The sequence below is a fragment of the Aquarana catesbeiana genome, linkage group LG06 (assembly GCF_042186555.1).
Source record: "Aquarana catesbeiana isolate 2022-GZ linkage group LG06, ASM4218655v1, whole genome shotgun sequence".
NCBI classification, from domain to species: domain Eukaryota; kingdom Metazoa; phylum Chordata; class Amphibia; order Anura; family Ranidae; genus Aquarana; species Aquarana catesbeiana.
Window position 1 is genome coordinate 53,442,647 of NC_133329.1, and position 17,186 is coordinate 53,459,832.

At 48.5% G+C, this 17,186-nt stretch overlaps 2 protein-coding genes across 3 annotated transcripts in view; one reads left to right on the forward strand and one right to left on the reverse strand.

The window, feature by feature from the left end:
- The window catches only part of LOC141148418 (putative methyltransferase DDB_G0268948), a 55,544-nt gene extending 54,054 nt beyond the window's left edge, over window positions 1-1,490 (forward strand). The window contains exon 7 of the mRNA XM_073635913.1: window positions 1,140-1,490. Within this exon, the coding sequence (XP_073492014.1) occupies window positions 1,140-1,230 (91 nt within the window). The 3' untranslated portion in view covers window positions 1,231-1,490. The remainder of the gene's footprint in view (window positions 1-1,139) is intronic.
- LOC141148415 (uncharacterized) overlaps window positions 1-17,186 on the reverse strand; it is a 332,754-nt gene that overhangs the window by 34,503 nt on the left and 281,065 nt on the right. The gene's annotated exons all lie outside the window — the stretch shown is intronic.

Genomic DNA, 17,186 nt, shown 5'->3' on the forward strand with positions numbered 1-17,186 from the left:
CTCTTTTTTTGTTTATAGCTAAAAAAATAAAAACCGCAGAGGTGATGAAATACCACCAAAAGAAAGCTCTATTTGTGGGGAAAAAAGGACATCAATTTTGTTTGGGTACAACGTTGCATGACTGCTCAATTGTCAACTAAAGCAGGGGTAAATCCTTCCGGGGCTGAAGTGGTTAGGCATGTGTGCAAAAAAATGAAAAAATGTCTGTCAGCAAAAGGGCTAAGTAAGCAAAAAATTAAAGCTCAAATCCAACTAACACTTTTTAAAGCTATTACAGCAATAGTAGTTTTTTTTGTTTTTATTAAAAATAACCCAAGAAAAAAAACAAAAGGTCCATACTGCTGTACAAACTTGGGGCTGGTCTGTTATGGGACTGGAGAAAGTGCAGCTAGAGTACAATTGAATTGCAATTGCTGCTGGCACGCTCTGCCAAGTCCCTCTGCCCTGGTTGTAGACAGAAGTGGTAATTTCCATTCATCCCTTCTGAACTTTGATGATGCAGCTGTGGGGGAACAGCCACGGGGCCCTCAGCAGCTGCTGTCGGAGGGAAGGAGAGGGCAGCCTGCAGCACTGCAAGGGAAAGGGCATACGGGGTCTGGTGAAAACGGGTGACATGGGGCTCAAAATAGGGCCAGGACAACAGGCAGGTGGGCGTGATCAGAGCGGGGGGGGCACAAATACTAGAACCGATTCCCCTGCAGTGCTGCCAGAGGGAGAAGAGGAGAAGCTGGGAGCACTACAGGGGGAGCCTCAAGGGGATCAGTGTCAGCGATAGGGCAGTACAGCCTGTTCTCCTGCTCAGCAGATTCCCGTGCCCCCCCATTTGAACTGATGTGGCCCGATACAGGAGGGCCAGCTGTATGGCCTTATCCACAGTCCTGATACACAGCCCCCTAAATTATAAAAAAAAACAGGACTTCACAGGAAGATGGTGATGTGGGTTTTGGGGATGGAATATGCATCAATGATTCATGTTACACTCTAAATATGAATGTAATATTGGCATGATCCAAAAAGGTTGACTGAGCCTTTAACCCCATTGGAAGCCACCTAAAAACAGTTTTGAGTGGAGTTAGGTTTGGAAAGATTCAATCTTTGGGAATGTTCTCAGACTATACTATACATGATTCCTGTTTCAGGTGCCTTCGGCTCATGGGGACATCCTCCAGTGAAACGGAGGTTGAAGTTTGGCTACAAAACGTTCTGGTATTGGCTTCTAAACCGCAGTGAAGGAAGAGTTTTGAAAACGAACGCTGAACCCTGCAAGACATGGCTGGGGACCCCGCTAATCAGAATTTTACTATAGCAACGTTCTGTTAAGTTTCAATATGTCAGATGTACAAATGGAAAAATCTAGCACAATCTGCTCTGTATAAAATCAAACCATGAAGTAAATATATACACCTAAGAATTAACAATGAGACAAAATGATCAAATGTGACAATGTAGCAAAAAGTCCAAATAAAGAAAAACATTTCTAAATGTATAAATTTGTATCTTTTTGTGATCATTTATCTTCAACTACCATTGTGTATGAATCCCTTCTAATAGCTCAGTCCCATACACCAATGCCTACAAAGAACCCACCAGAGGGTATTGACCTCAGAGGCGGCACTAGGCTTTGTCAGGCCATAGGCAAAATTTAGACACAAGGCCCACTCATGCCTATAATGGATAAAAAAAATTCAAGCAGGTAAAAATGGCTGCAGAAAGATGCATGGATCAAGTACACAGGCGATCAACACCACTTCCAGGGCACCCTCTTCACCCATCAGACATATGCAGCCAATACAACAACTGGGACCCAGCAAGATGACAACCCCTCTAGGATTTTCCCCTGTGCCTTGGGAGAATGGGAAAGGGGTGTCACTGAATAATTCCACATCCACAGAGGAGGGAGAGTGGGGGGATCCCAGCGCAGAGAGAGAGAGAGAAGAGGAGAGGGAGAGGATGAGAGAGAGAGGGGAAGAGAGGGAGGGGGAGTGGGAGAGAGAGAGAGATCCCTAGCCCTGTCCCTGTCTGCAGCCCCTCCTGTGCCCCATGTCCCAGTCTGCAGTGCCCCTCTGTGTGAAGGTGTGTGTGATGCTTGGTACGGTACCTTCCATGCCAGCAGGATGTTCATGATGGCCAGCAGCAGGCAGGGTCCATTCTCATTCTGGGTGGGGACAGTGTCCTGCTCCTTCCAGAGGATCTGTTTGCTGTGAGATGGAGTGGTCCCTGGTCACCTGTACCTTCCACCCGTCCTCCTTTTCCGGCCCCAGTCAGCCTGTTCTCCAGTCCTGGGAGGTCTTTAGAGTTCTTCTCCCTCCAGGACTATCGATCCTTGACAGCCTCGCTGCTCACCTTGCCCGCCAGGCCCAGACTGGGACAAAAAATAGACTGAGCAGTCCATGATAGCGGTCCCTTCCCCACTCTCCAGCCTGAGACCCCCCACAGCAGCCGGAGGAAAAGGAGGTAGGGACCTAGCAGAGCTGCTGCGGGGTGAGGGGGCCAGAAAAGAGAACAGGGGTGGCGGAGGGCACGGGATTTAGGCTGAGAGTGTAGAGGGCGGAGAGAACTGGGGGAGCTGGAGAGCACTTGGGGGCGCACTGGTGGGGGCAGAGAGCACGGGGGGTGGTGGAGAGCATGGGGGCCAGAGAGTACTGGGGAGGGGCAGAAGAGCATAGGGAGGGTGGGGGGCGGAGAGCACAGGGGGAGCTGGATAGCAGTGTGGTGGAGAGCATGGGGGAGCCAGGGAGCACAGGGGGGGTGAGGGGAGTTGGAAAGCACTGGGGGGGAGTTGGATAGCACAGTGGGGTGGGGAGCCAGGGAGAAAAGTGGGGGCCGGAAAGCACAAGGGGGCAGAGAGCACGGGGGAGCTGAAGAGCACTTTGGGGGCTGGAGAGCACGGGTGGAGTAGAAAGCACAGGGGGAGCCAGGGAGCATGGTGGGGGCGGAGAGCACAGGGGGGGGACTGGACAGCACAGGGGGCAGAGAGCACAGGGGGGACAGGACTAGGGAGCACTGGGGGGGCAGGTAGAACTGGGAGGGGCTAGGGAGCAGAGAGCTCTGGGGGGGCTGGAAAGCACTGTTGGGGGAGCCATGGAGCACAGGGTCGGAGAGCACTGGGGGGTAAAATATGGGGGGGAGCCAGGGAGGACCAGAGAGCATTGTGGGGGAGCCAGGGAGCACGGGGTCAGAGAGCATTATGGGGTAAAGTATGGGGGGAGCAAGGGAGGACCAGAGAGCACTGTGGGGGGGAAAGTACCGTGGGGGAGCCAAAGAGCACGGGGTCACAGAGCACTGGGGGGAGCCAGGGAGGACCAGAGAGCTCTGTGGGGCGGAGAGCATGGGGGAGCCAGGGAGCACAGAGGGGACCAGAGAGCACTGTGGGGGGGAGCGCAGTGTAGGGGAGCCAGGGAGCACAGAGCAGTGGGGGGGGGACTGGACAGCACAGTGGGGGGGAGCAGGGCCGCCATCATGGGGGTACAGCCGTTACAACTGTAAGGGGCCCGCAGGGCCCGGGCCAGTAGAAGGCAGGGTGGGTGAAGGGGAGCCATGCTGTACAGAAACAATTTCATTCTGCTGTTCTCATGTCACTGAGCTCAGACATCAAGCTCTTTACTGCCCCCTCTGGCTACTATGTGCATGCGCACCCCTCATGTGATTTGTACTGTGCTTCTCAGCAACATGTCAGCTTTGTTAAAACGGACTGGGACTAGGTAGGAAGACCTTCTTTAGAAGTAGGGGCTGTGAGGGAAAGGGAGGGGAGCTGTTTGTGTACAGCGAGGGGCTAGAGCCTTGTGTGTTTACAGGTTTGTATATGTGAGGGGCTGGCATTTATACAGGTGTGTGTGTGGGGGGGGGCTGACATATATACAGGTGTGTGGGGGGCTGACATATATACAGATGTGTGGTGGGACGCTGACATATATATAGGTGTGTGTAGGGGGCTGACATATATACAGGTGTGTGTGGGGGGCCGACATATATACAGGTGTGTGTGGGGGGGCTGACATATATACAGGTGTGTGGGGGGTGGGGCGCTCACATATATACAGGTGTGTGTGTGGGGGGGCGCTGACATATATACAGGTGTGTGTGGGGGGGTTGACATATATACAGGTGTGTGTGGGGGGGCGCTGACATATATACAGGTGTGTGGGGACGCTGACATATATACAGGTGTGTGAGGGGGGTGGGGCGCTGACATATTTACAGGTGTGAGGGGGGGGCTGAGTGTGTTCAGGTGAGGTGGCCGGTGTGCGGATTCAGTAGGATGGTCCATAGGCAAACCCTGGGGAATGTTGTTGGTCAGCCTCAGGGGGCCCAGGCCTAAAGCTGTGAAAGGGGCCCAAAAATGGCCGGGCACTCACTTTCTCCCCGCGTGGTCGGCCAGGCTGCAGCAGGCGCTGGGATGGGATCCATCCACTGGAGCTCCTCCTTCCCCTTCACAGACAGTCGTAGGGCAGCTGGATAATTTCCGCTGCCTGGCCCGACTCCTGACCCAAATAGGCAGCCGGCCAGATGCAGAGAGGCCAGGTGAGCGGCACGGCTGAGGTATCAGCTCAGCTGCTTTAGGGCCCCGCATGGACTTGCGGCCTGCCCAGTGTGCCCTATGGCTGCCCGCACGCCTTTTCCCTAGTCCACATAAGTGATCGAGCACAGGCAAATTTGGCGGGTGTGGGTGCGAGGCCTTAGGTGGCCGCCTAATTAGAGAGCCGCCTCTGATCGCCTCTTATGACTTTTTGTTTACAGTTCTTGATTAACCTCTTCACGGCAGCTTTGGGCACATATGTGGCAGGTGGTACTTAACACCCATCCTCTGCATATATGCATTCCTGTGGTGTTCTGGGTGGGCATTCAATCAGCACCACTAAAATTGTGACTGAACTGTCACTGACTGCTCATGGTTAACTACTGATAGGGAGTTGGTAGGACAGTCTCCCGATGACATCATCGCTGTGCAGCCAATTACAGTGCTCAGGATAATCAGCAACCCTTCCTACCAGTCTCAGGTGTTATGACCTGGTAGTGACAAGAGGTTAAATCAAGAGGCTGCAGGAGAAGGGACAAACAGCGGCTGGCAGGAGGACCATTGATGGCTGGCTATAAGAACATGGAAGAGATAGCCGGCTCCTGATAAATAAGGAAGGGAATATGGTGGCGCAGGCTTCGGTTTGTGGTACAAGGCTAAATTTGGTGAACATATATGCAGAGTTGTCTCCAGAAAAACATACTTAACAGGTAAGAGGGGATGAAAAAAAGCATTGGGAGCCTGGTATGATACCATCTCCTGGCATCTGTTACCCAACCATTTAAACAACTATGCTGTAGCACCCAGCTTTCTTCTTTGCCAGGAGGTATTCTGTGAAAATGCATGCTCAGGGCCCTCCTCTCAAAGGGGGGAGATCTGCTAAAAATGGTGCACACAGAATCTGGTGCAGCTATGTATAGTAACCAATCAGCTTCTATCTTCAGCTTGTTCAATGATGCTTTGACAATAAAACCTAGAAGCTGATTGGTTACTAGAGTTGGGCGACTCGTTCGGCTCGAGCATGAGTTCGGGCTGAACATTGGCTGTTCAAACACCTAAATTATCAGGGCGTTCGATCGTTTGTTCGGCCCGCCGAACGACCACAATGCACTGCGTCGCAGCACAGTGCATTGGAAGCCTTGATTGGATGAAGCAATGAAAGCTTTGCCCAATAAAAGCACAGAGCACTGTCAGAGCCATGATAAGAATAAGTAATGATGACTCTATCCAATCATGGCTCAGTGCTCTTAGTCCTGCATAGGGATGAGCCGAACACCCCCCTGTTCGGTTCGCACCAGAACGTGCGAACAGGAAAAAAGTTTGTTCGAACACGTGAACACCGTTAAAGTCTATGGGACACGAACATGAATAATCAAAAGTGCTAATTTTAAAGGCTTATATGCAAGTTATTGTCATAAAAAGTGTTTGGGGACCTGGGTCCTGCCCCAGGGGACATGGATCAATGCAAAAAAAAGTTTTAAAAATGGCCTTTTTTTCGGGAGCAGTGATTTTATTAATGCTTAAAGTGAAACAATAAAAGTGTAATATCCCTTTAAATTTCATACCTGGGGGGTGTCTATAGTATGCCTGTAAAGGGGCGCATGTTTCCCGTGTTTAGAACAGTCTGACAGCAAAATGACATTTCAAAGGAAAAAAAGTCATTTAAAACTACTCGCCGGTCCGACAAAACACATAGAAGTTCATTGATAATAACAGCATGGGGAATTCCCCACAGGGGAACCCCGAACCAAAATTTTAAAAAAATGACGTGGGGGTACCCCTAAATTCCATACCAGGCCCTTCAGGTCTGGTATGGATATTAAGGGGAACCCCGGCCAAAATTTTTTAAAAAAATGACGTGGGGGTACCCCCTAAATTGCATACCAGGCCCTTCAGGCCTGGTATGGATATTAAGGGGAACCCCGGCCAAAATGTTTTTAAAAAATGCCGTGGGGGGTCCCACGGCATTAGTGAAACAAGGATTGGTGATAAAGCATCAGTGGAGAGGAGACACGTTTTTCCCATTTTAACTCTTACAGGAGAGAATTTCCCTTCCTAGGGTTAGATTTCATCTCACTTCCTGTTGTCTCCTTCCGTTTGCAAGTAGGAGTCATTTGTAAGTTGGATGTTTGAAAGTAGGGGCCTGCCCTATATACTCTGCAGAAATTGGGGCCTTAGGTGTTGGTGTTGCGACAACACTGTAAGTCCTCACAGTTACTTTTGGTGGGCGCAGAAACGGGCCCTGCTGTGAAATATTAGATCAAGAATTGTAATTACATGTCCCTGTTGAACAGGGGCAGAAAAATTGGGCCTTATGCACTGGTTCCACAACACTGCAACCCCTCACAGATACTCTAGTTGGAGCGCAGGAATGAGCCCTCCTGCAAAATAGTGCATCAAAAATTGTAATTACACGCCCTTGTTAAACAGGGGCTGAAAAATTGGGCCTTAGGCACTGGTGCTGGTGCCACAATACTGCAACTCCTCAAAGATACTCAAGTTGTAGCAAAATGTAGGCAAGATGTGGTGAGAAATACTCCTGCGCTTGTGAGGCCCTTTGCTGAAGTGTACGGGTAGTATTGTAGAAAGTGGAAGGATTGGAGGAGGTGATGAAAGTGTGTCCCGCCGCCTTAACCGACCCGGGGTGGTCTGGAAAGGACTGTATGGTAGGAGGTGGACGGAAGGCGCGTGATCAGACGCTTACATCAAAACATGTATGGTTTATTCATGTATAGGGAATACACACATATAAAATAATGAATCATACAAATACTACATTGCATACAAACAGGTATCAAAAAAGGCACTAGAAAATAGATTAAAATTGGGGTATTCCCATGTTGAGGCAAGTTGTTAAAAATGGCTGAAACGCGTCAGCCATTTTTAACAACTTGCCTCAACATGGGCATACCCCAATTTTAATCTATTTTCTAGTGCGTTTTTTGTTACCTGTTTGTATGCAATGTAGTATTTGTATGATTCATTATTTTATATGTGTGTATTCCCTATACATGATTAAACCATACATGTTTTGATGTAAGCGTCTGATCACGCGCCTTCCGTCCACCTCCTACCATACACTCAAGTTGGAGCGCAGGAACGAGCCCTGCTGCAAAGTATTGCATCAAAAATTGTAATTACACACCCCTGTCCTGACCCTGTCCTGGTGCCATAGTCGCACAGGTACTCATTGATGGCCCTCTGCTGCATGTGCAGCCGCTGCAGCATGGCCAACGTTGAGTTCCACCCGGTGGGCATGTCACACATTAGGCGGTTCTTGGGCAGGTTAAATTCCTTTTGGAGGTCAGCCAGCCGAGCACTGGCATTATATGACTGGCGGAAATGCACACAGACTTTCTTGGCCTGCCTCAGGACATCCTGTAAGCCTGGGTACCTGCCTAAGAACCGCTGCACCACCAAGTTAAGGACATGAGCCAAACAGGGCTCTGCCCCTGCAGAGCTGACAGAATCTCTGCCCCAGTGTGGCTCCTGTCTCCCAAGCACACCAGCTCAAGCACCACATGGCATCTTTTGGCCCACGTACTTGCATAGCCCCTTGAACGCCTACAGAGCACTGCTGGTTCCGAGGACAAAGCACAGGAAGAGGCCATGGAGGAAGAAGAAGAGGAGGGGGTGGAGGAGAGAGGTGTGTCAGAATCACCAGTAGTAGCATTTTGGAGGTGTGGTGGCGGAACAACCTCCAACACTACTGCATCTTGTCCTGCATCCTTCCCAGCTGCCAGCAGAGTCACCCAATGCGCTGTGAAAGATAGGTGACGTCCCTGCCCATGCCTGCTAGACCATGAGTCAGCAGTAATATGCACCTTACCACTGACCGCCCTGTCCAGCGAGGCCAAGACATTGCCTTCCACATGCCGGTAGAGATCCGGAATCGCCTTCCATGAGAAAAAGTGGCGTTTGGGAACCTGCCACTGAGGAACCGCACATTCCACAAACTCACGGAAGGGGGCAGAGTCTACCAACTGAAAAGGCAGCAGTTGAAGTGCTAGCAATTTAGCCAAGCTAGCATTCAACCGCTAGGCATGTGGATGGCTGGGAGCGAACTTCTTTCGGTGGTGCAGCAGCTGGGGCAGGGAGATTTGCCTGGTACAATCTGACGTCGGTGTACCGATAGCAGATTGCCCACAAGTACTTGGCTGTGACACACCTAATTCTACAGCTTCATACCTCTCAGTGCAGGTCTCAGAGAGGACTGAAGGTATAGTGGGGTTGGAGATCCCAGCTGATGAGGAGCAAGGAGAGGTCCTCTTTGTTCTTTGGTGTGGGTCTTTTAGTTACGCTTGCCAACGAACTGCATGGCAGGTCAACATATGTCTGGTCAAGCATATGGTGCCCAAGCGGGTGATGTTTTGGCCACGTGAGATACGCTTGAGACATATGTTGCAAATAGCAGTGGTGGGATCTGATGCACTTGTCTCAAAAAAGGCCCACACCAAAGAACTTTTGGAATAACGCGCAGAGACAGCAGCGCCCTGCACATGCGGAGCTCTGCAGTGTGATGCAGTCGGTGTGCTGCCCTTAAGCTGGCCCCTGGAGGGCATCCTGCCTCGTTGGTGATGTGCCTCTTCCTCCTCCTCCTCCTCCCTCCTATCAGGCACCCACGTGGAGTCAGTGACCTCATCATCCCTTCCCTCCTCATCACTTTAGCAAACCTGGCAGTATGCTGCAGCTGGGGGAACATGACTGCCAGATTGCTGTCCTTCTTGGGCACCCCCTCTGTCTGGGCTCACATTACTGCCTTCCTCTAGCTGAGTACCATCATCGGAGCCTTCAAAACGCTGGGCATCCTCTTCGAGCATGTACCCAACACTGTGGTCAAACAGTTCGGGGGACTCCTCAGTAGGACATGGTGGGGCTAAGGAAGGAGTGGCTGATGCCATTGAGCCGAGGGAAGAGGCCGCGTTGGCAGCTGCTTTGCCAGACAAAGTGCCCTGAGCCTGGGTGAGAGAGGATGAGGAGGATGAGGACAGCTTGGTCATCCACTCTACCAAGTTTTCCGCATGTTGTGGCTCAACACAGCCAGCTGCTGAAAAAAAGGACAAGCGTGTCCCACGGCCACGTGCTGATGGGGATGCACTGTGTCTACGACCAGCACTGTTGCCTCTAGACACAGAGCCTGCTTGCCCTCTTTTATTGGCTTGTGACTGTCTGCCTCTCCTTGTCGGCCTTCCAGAAATACTAATGGCCTGCAGTGAGATGTAGCTGCACAAAACTGGGATGTATATATATACTGATTATACTGCAGTTAGCAGAATGCCTGCCTGTGGTATTAATAGGATCAGAAGAAGCACACCAGCACTTGTCTTCAGGTAGTTATAGGTGTAACTGTGCAGAGGTACACAGTACACTAACTGAAAATACTTCAAGCTGCCTGCCTGTGGTATTAATAGGATCAGAAGAAGAACACCAGCACTTGTCTTCAGGTAGCTATAGGTGCAACTGTGCAGGCTACACAGTACACTAACTGTAAATACTTCAACCTGCCTGCCTATGGTATTAATAGGATCAGAAGAGGAACAACAGCACTTGTCTTCAGGTAGCTATAGGTGCAACTGTGCAGGGTACACAGTACACTAACTGTAAATACTTCAACCTGCCTGCCTATGGTATTAATAGGATCAGAAGAGGAACAACAGCACTTGTCTTCAGGTAGCTATAGGTGCAACTGTGCAGGGTACACAGTACACTAACTGTAAATACTGTAAAAACACCTTCCTGCCTGTCAGTATATTAGAAAGAGAATAACAGGAACGGATCTAGCTAAACTAAATACAGTGTACACAATACACTAAGTGCAGCTAACTGACTCGCCTGCCTACTCTATCTAACTTAAATCAAATGACACTGTCTCTCTCTCTGTCTAATTCTCTCCACCGCCGCAACACACTACACAAGGCCGCCACGCATGCGGCCTTATATAGTGTGGGGCGTGTACTAAACCCCCTGAGCGATAATTGGCCAAAGCCACCCTGACTTTGGCCAATTACGGCTCTCTGTGCAGAGGGCGCTGTGATTGGCCAAGCATGCGGTTCATAGTGCATGCTTGGCCAATCATCAGTTAACTTCCAACCAGTAATTTCACAGTAAATAGATAAAAAATGATTATGATATAGCATAATATAGGATTTAGCTTACATATCACAGTACCTTTTCTGCAGCAGAAAATTCTCATTCTCCCTCTTAACTGTGTGAAAAACACACGGGATTGTGGGTAAATCTTATACACATAAACATGTTTTTTCCTTCCAGTTAAGAGGGCTGGGCTGGAAGGGAGCATTTGTCTTTTAGACACATTCCCACTTCTATGACACTGCAGTGAGAGCCGTGCCTCCACTGCAGCATTTTTATTGGACAGCTTGGACCAATGGTGCTTTACTATTGGTCCAAGGCTCCAAGCTATCCATTGAGCTCAGTGCTTCTGCAAGGAACCCCGTATCTCTGAAACCATGGGTGATAGGAGCCCCAAATTTTGACCAGTGGTGGGGTAGGGCTACCTACCCCCCAAATTTGGGGTCTCTAACCCCAGGTCGCCGAGCTATGACGCTCAAAGTTTTTTTTTTTCATGTTTATGGCACATGAGGCGTTGCCTCTCCTGACTGCACATTCCTGCTGGTGTAGTGAATACTTAAGTTTAAGGGCACAAAACACCACTTTCCATTGATTAAAAGTGCATCCAAGTACACATTTCCCCTTCTCTATTACATTTCAGTAATAAGCCCCCCATCATGTCTGGGAGGCCAAGAAGGAGAGAGGCAGACGTTCCCATGGCACTGTGAGGGGGGCCAGCAGTGTATGTGTCCACAGGCAAAGGTGGACATGGTCCATCCGTCAGGGCATCATGTTTAGTGATGTTGTCTTTGCTATCCAGCCACAGCATGCAGAGGTGGTGGTGGACTGAGGAGGTGTTGAAACTGATGACCCTACCTAAAGGCACCATGGTTTCTACACATCTATGAGGAAGCGATGACTGATATGGGAGGATGCTACCTGTTGCAGGATTGATAAGTACCAATATACCATTTAAGACATTTGGAATACAAGAAGTGACTATTTACTACGTATGGAGCTTTGTCTTTATTTGGATCAGGGATACTGTGTGGGACTATTGTGTAATGATTGTGCCAGCTATAGAGCAGCGTATATAATGAAATGTGTACAAGTATACAGCATGCTACACTGTTGAAAAAGTTAATTTGGCTCAGAGCAAGTGTTGACTGACTGTGTGCCACATTGCACAAATTCCTGTGAGGGAAGGGAATTATTCTGATGTGACAGTGTCATCTTTTAAGCTGTAACTTCCTCTAGACCAGGAATTGTGAAAACATTGTGACCTAAACCTGTGTAAGGGAGACAGAGTTATACACATCTATGTGGGGTCCAACCCAATTATCTCCTCTGGACCACAGGTGTTCTGAACCATGACTCTCTAATTACCATTTGGACCTCCTGATTGGCTTATTAAAGCGGAGTTCCAACCAAAAGTGGAACTTCCACTCATTTGTTTCCCCCCCCCCTCCAGTGCCACAATTGGCACCTTTTGGGGGGGGAGGGGGGACAGGATACCTGTATCCTGTTCCCACTTCCGGGAGACACAGCCGTGAATATTGACATCACCGCTCGGCTCATGCCTCGTCCTCTGCCACTGGGCCAGTAGGAGAGAGGAGCAGAGCCTCGCGCATGTGCAGTAGGGTTCCTGGCGTGAAGCCATAAGGCTACACTGCTGGGTTCTTTTACCCGCAATGGTGGCAGTATGCACCCGACAGCTGATGCAAACATCGCTGTACTCCGGGACAGGTGAGTGTCCGATTATTAAAAGCCAGCAGTTGCAGTATGTGTAGCTGCTGGCTTTTAATTTTTGAAGCAGTGGGCGGACCTCCTCTTTAAAGCACTGGACTATATTGCATAACTCTTCATAATGGTACTGAACACTTCTTACCTTTAATGAACTGTGATCTCTTTCTGACAGCGATCCCATATATGATCATACAAATTATACTCGATGTCCGCTGGGTGCCCACGATCATGTCACAGAGAAGTAGAATGGGGAGATACTTTTGTAAACAAGGCATTTCCCCGTTCTAGAAGTAACAATATGGGTGAGTGTGCAAATATCCCTGGGGGAAAATTAGATATGCTAATTGTGTTTCGCTGGATATGTAATAAAGTGACCTGCTAATATACATAAATAAAGTGCAAGGTGCAGCAAGGTGCTTAAATCCTACAAAATTGCAAAATTTCCTCCTGATGTCTTTCAGAGATGCTGGCGGAGGCAGTTCAGTGACTGTTTTCCCATTGTGCAAAGCCAGCTGCCTGGGCACAACTGCCAAGGAATGAAGAGAATGGTTTACTTTGCAACTTAGCAATCCATTCTCCATTCTCATATGACAGAATAAAAATCCCCCCCGCACCCATTGAGGGACTTAGATGTATGGAGAACAAGACTTGGGTCCAAGATTTACATGAGAAGGAGTCGGTATCAGCAGTGCTGCTAACGCTGTGACCTCAGTACTATGAGGTAAGGGGCCATTACTTATCAGTGTAGGATTTTTGCACGAAGAGGAGCCACTATTTCTTCCTGGTCTATACACTTCACGGTTTCCATTGACCTTAACCACTTCCCGCCCGGCCCATAGCAGATGACGGCGGTTCAGTTATCCTGACTGGGCGTCATATGACGTCCAGCAGGATAACATGCTGCCGCACACCTGCATCGTGGCGATCGGTGGATCGGTGTGTCAGTCTGACACACCGCTACACCGATCTTGGTAAAGAGCCTCCGATGTCAATAGGAAGAGCCGTTGATCGGCTTTTCCTCACTCGCGTCTGACAAATGCGAGTAGAGGAGAACCGATCGGCGGCTCTCCTGACAGGGGGGGTCTGCGCTGATTGTTTATCAGCGCAGCCCCCCTCAGATCACCACACTGGACCACCAGGGATCGTCACTAGGACCACCAGAGAAGGGGCAACATGTGGATGGCCAGGTATGTACCCCATGGCCATCCACATGTGCCCAATGTGCCCAGTCAGTGCCCAATCTGTGCCAATCAGTGCCCACAAATGGGCACTGATTGGCACCATTATATAGCACTGATGCCCAGCAATGCCACCCTTAGGGGCATCAGTGCCATCAATCAGTGTCACCAGTGCCACCCATCAGTGTCCATCGGTGCCACCTGTCAGTGCCCACCTATCAGTGCTCATCCGTGCCACCTATCAGTGCCACCAATAAGTACCCATCAGTGCCACCCATAAGTACCCATCAATGCCACCTACAAATGCCCATCAGTGCCGCCTATGAGTGCCCATCGGTGCCACCTATGAGTGCCCATCAGTGCCGCATACCAGTGCCACCTATCAGTGCCCATCAGTGCCACCTATCAGTGTCCATCAGTGCCGCCTATAAGTGCCCATCCTCAGTGCCCGTCAGTGCCATCTCATCAGTGCCACCTCATCGGTGCCCATCAGTGCCGTCGTATCAGTGCCCCTCAGTGCAGCCATATCAGTGCCCGTCATTGAAGAAGAAAACTTACTTATTTCCAAAAAATTTTAACAGAAACAAAGAAAAACTTGTTTTTTTTTTAAATTTTTGTATTTTTTTATTTGTTGCGCAAAAAATAAAAACCGCAGAGGTGATCAAATACCACCAAAAGAAAGCTCTATTTGTGGGAACAAAATGATAAAAAAATTTTTTGGGTACAGTGTTGTATGACCGCGCAATTGTCATTCAAATTGCGACAGCGCTGAAAGCTGAAAATTGGCCTGGGCGGGAAAGTGTCTAAGTGCCTGGTATTGAAGTGGTTAAAGAATGCCCTGTGGAGAAATATTGTTCTATGTCTAAATTCACTTATTGGCACAATATGGACTGATCTGTAACCTATGTCACTGGATTTACTGCACTAGACACTTTATTTATTTGTTTATGTACCCGTTTTTTTTCCATATATCAGATACAGATAGTCCTATGGATCTGTCACTGCTTTTGTTTTTTTGCACTGGACACTTTGATACTATAGTGCTTCTTTAGGTGTGTTTTGATGCACAGCACCGCATTGTTTTTACACTGAATTACTTTGCACTTTCCACTGCTTTTATGCTGTATGCACCAGTATTTTTAGTATATTTGTATTAAGATGTATTGATATGCAATTTTGTAGGATTTATGCACCTTGCACGTTATTTATGTATATTAGCAGGTCACTTTATTACATATCCAGCGAAACACAATTAGCATATCTAATTTTCCCCCAGGGATATTTGCACACTCGCCCATATTGTTACTTCTAGCACGATTGGAATTTTATTGTTGGATTAGCGCAGCACCATACTTTATACTATTTTTGCTGTTGCGATAGGGGTGACTTGGACCCTATTCGGTGCAAGCAGCTTTTCCACTGCTTTCCTATACTTACACATGTTAGCGCGGGAATAACTACTTTATATTTCCCCATTCTGCCTAGTGTCATGACAGAGGTCACTGCTCCCTGTCATCGGGAGCAGTGATCTCTGTTGTGTGTTGAAGCCCCCCCCCCCAGTTAGAATCACTCCCTAGGACACACTTAACCCCTTCATCACCCCCTAGTGGTTAACCCCTTCACTGCCAGTGTCATTTACACAGTAATCAGTGCATTTTTATAGCACTGATCGCTGTATAAATAACAATGGTTTCAAAAATGTCCGATGTGTCTGCAATAATGTCACAGTCCCGATAAAAATCACAGATTGCCGCCATTACTAGTAAAAATAATAATAATAAGAAGAAGAAAAATGCCATAAATCTATCCCCTATTTTGTAGACGCTATAACTTTTGCGCAAACCAATCAATATACACTTATTGCAATTTTTTTTTTCCCCAAAAATATGTAGAAGAATACATATCAGCCTAAACTGAGGAAAAAAGATTTTTTTATATATATTTCGGGGGATATTTATTATAGCAAAAAGTAAAAAATATTGCGCTTTTTTTCAAAATTGTCGCTCTTTTTTTGTTTATAGCGCAAAAAATAAAAACCGTAGAGGTGATCAAATACCACCAAAAGAAATTCTATTTGTGGGAAAAAAAGGACATCAATTTTGTTTGGGTACAGCGTCGCACGACTGCGCAATTGTCAGTTAAAGCGACGCAGTGCTGAATTGCAAAAAGTGCTCTGGTCAGGAAGGGGGTAAAATCTTCCAAGGCTGAAGTGGTTAAAAAGCTATTTTTTTGGGGGGATGGATCAGATAGAGAAAACTTTTTTTTTTCTGCCTACCTAGCTAGAAATAAGCTGCATGGAGTTTGTAACTTTAATTCTTTCGACATTCCCTACCTGACAGGTGCACGAGATCCACATGAATACATACAGCTGATACTCTTGCCACAAATGTATGTAGCAGTAAAAGGGTAGGCTTTAAATCGATTGTAATTCTGTGTTCACGCTAATTGCGGTGCAGCTCACAGCAAGGGGTCCGGTGCGTCCCTGTTCTCTGTTTGAGGAACGAATCAGGTCAAAAATTTTTGCCTGAATGCAGACCTGAAATGGAGCCAAAGTCGCACAGGACCCTTCTGGCAGTGCGCTCTGCTCTCCATTAGGAGCGGTCATGCAAATCGGATGCACTGAAAACCACATCCAATTCGCATCAGTGTGAACCTAGCCTAAACTGCGGATGTTTTAAAAAAAACCTGCAATGCAATGGCATTATGTGCTAGTATGCATCGCTACTAGCACATTATGAAATGCTCACATTGGAGCGAAGCCCTCCAGCGTTGTAAAGTCATCGCCGAGAAGGCTGACATCTTCCCCCTGTTTGTCTTCCAGGTTCGCGAGCTCTGGTTATTTGACTGGCCGGAGCCACAGCGATGTCACTCCGCCATTTCGGGCACAGGGCTCTGAAGGTCCAGCTCTGTAAGCTACACCTTCAAAGCACATGCACCTATGATGTCGTTGGCCGCATGCACTCTGAATATCTCCTAAAAGGTGCAAGTTTAGGAGATATTCACAGTACCTACAGGTTATACCTGTAGGTACAAGTGGTCCGGGCTGGGACAAGGGAGGGGCAGGAGGGACAGCTGCCCTGAGCGTAATGGTTTATTGCAGGGATGGAGGTGCCATGACCCTAACCTTAAGGGAAGGGGGGGCACAGTTTGGCATCTTTGCCCTGGGCGCTAAATGACCTTGTCCCGGCACTGCAAGTGGTAGTACAGAGTTTAAAGCCCACACGCCACACTTTAAAACCCACACGCCGCACATGTGCATCAGTGGAAAACGGTTCCCGATGGCTGACCAATGTGACAATCAGTGGTCACATGATCACTGATCCTTCCCATCTCCTAGGTGTACAAACCCTATAAAAGGATGCCAGCACTGTTCAAACGCTTCAATATGGCAGCATTACGTAGTATCCTAGCGCTGGCACAAGTTCACTGATATCACTGCACTTGTCATCCATAGTTTATCTCCTCCGTATGGATCTGGGTCTGGGATGTACATAATGTAGGATCCTGAGCATTGCACCTGAGCACTGATCATGGCTGCAATGCTCTGCAGGCTTTAATGCAAACATTTCATACGTGTACTTTTATATTTTATCAATGTAGGTGCATTTAATTATGCCTTTAACCAGTTGACCTCTGGAAGAGTTACCCCCCCCCCCCTTCATGACCAGACTATCAGA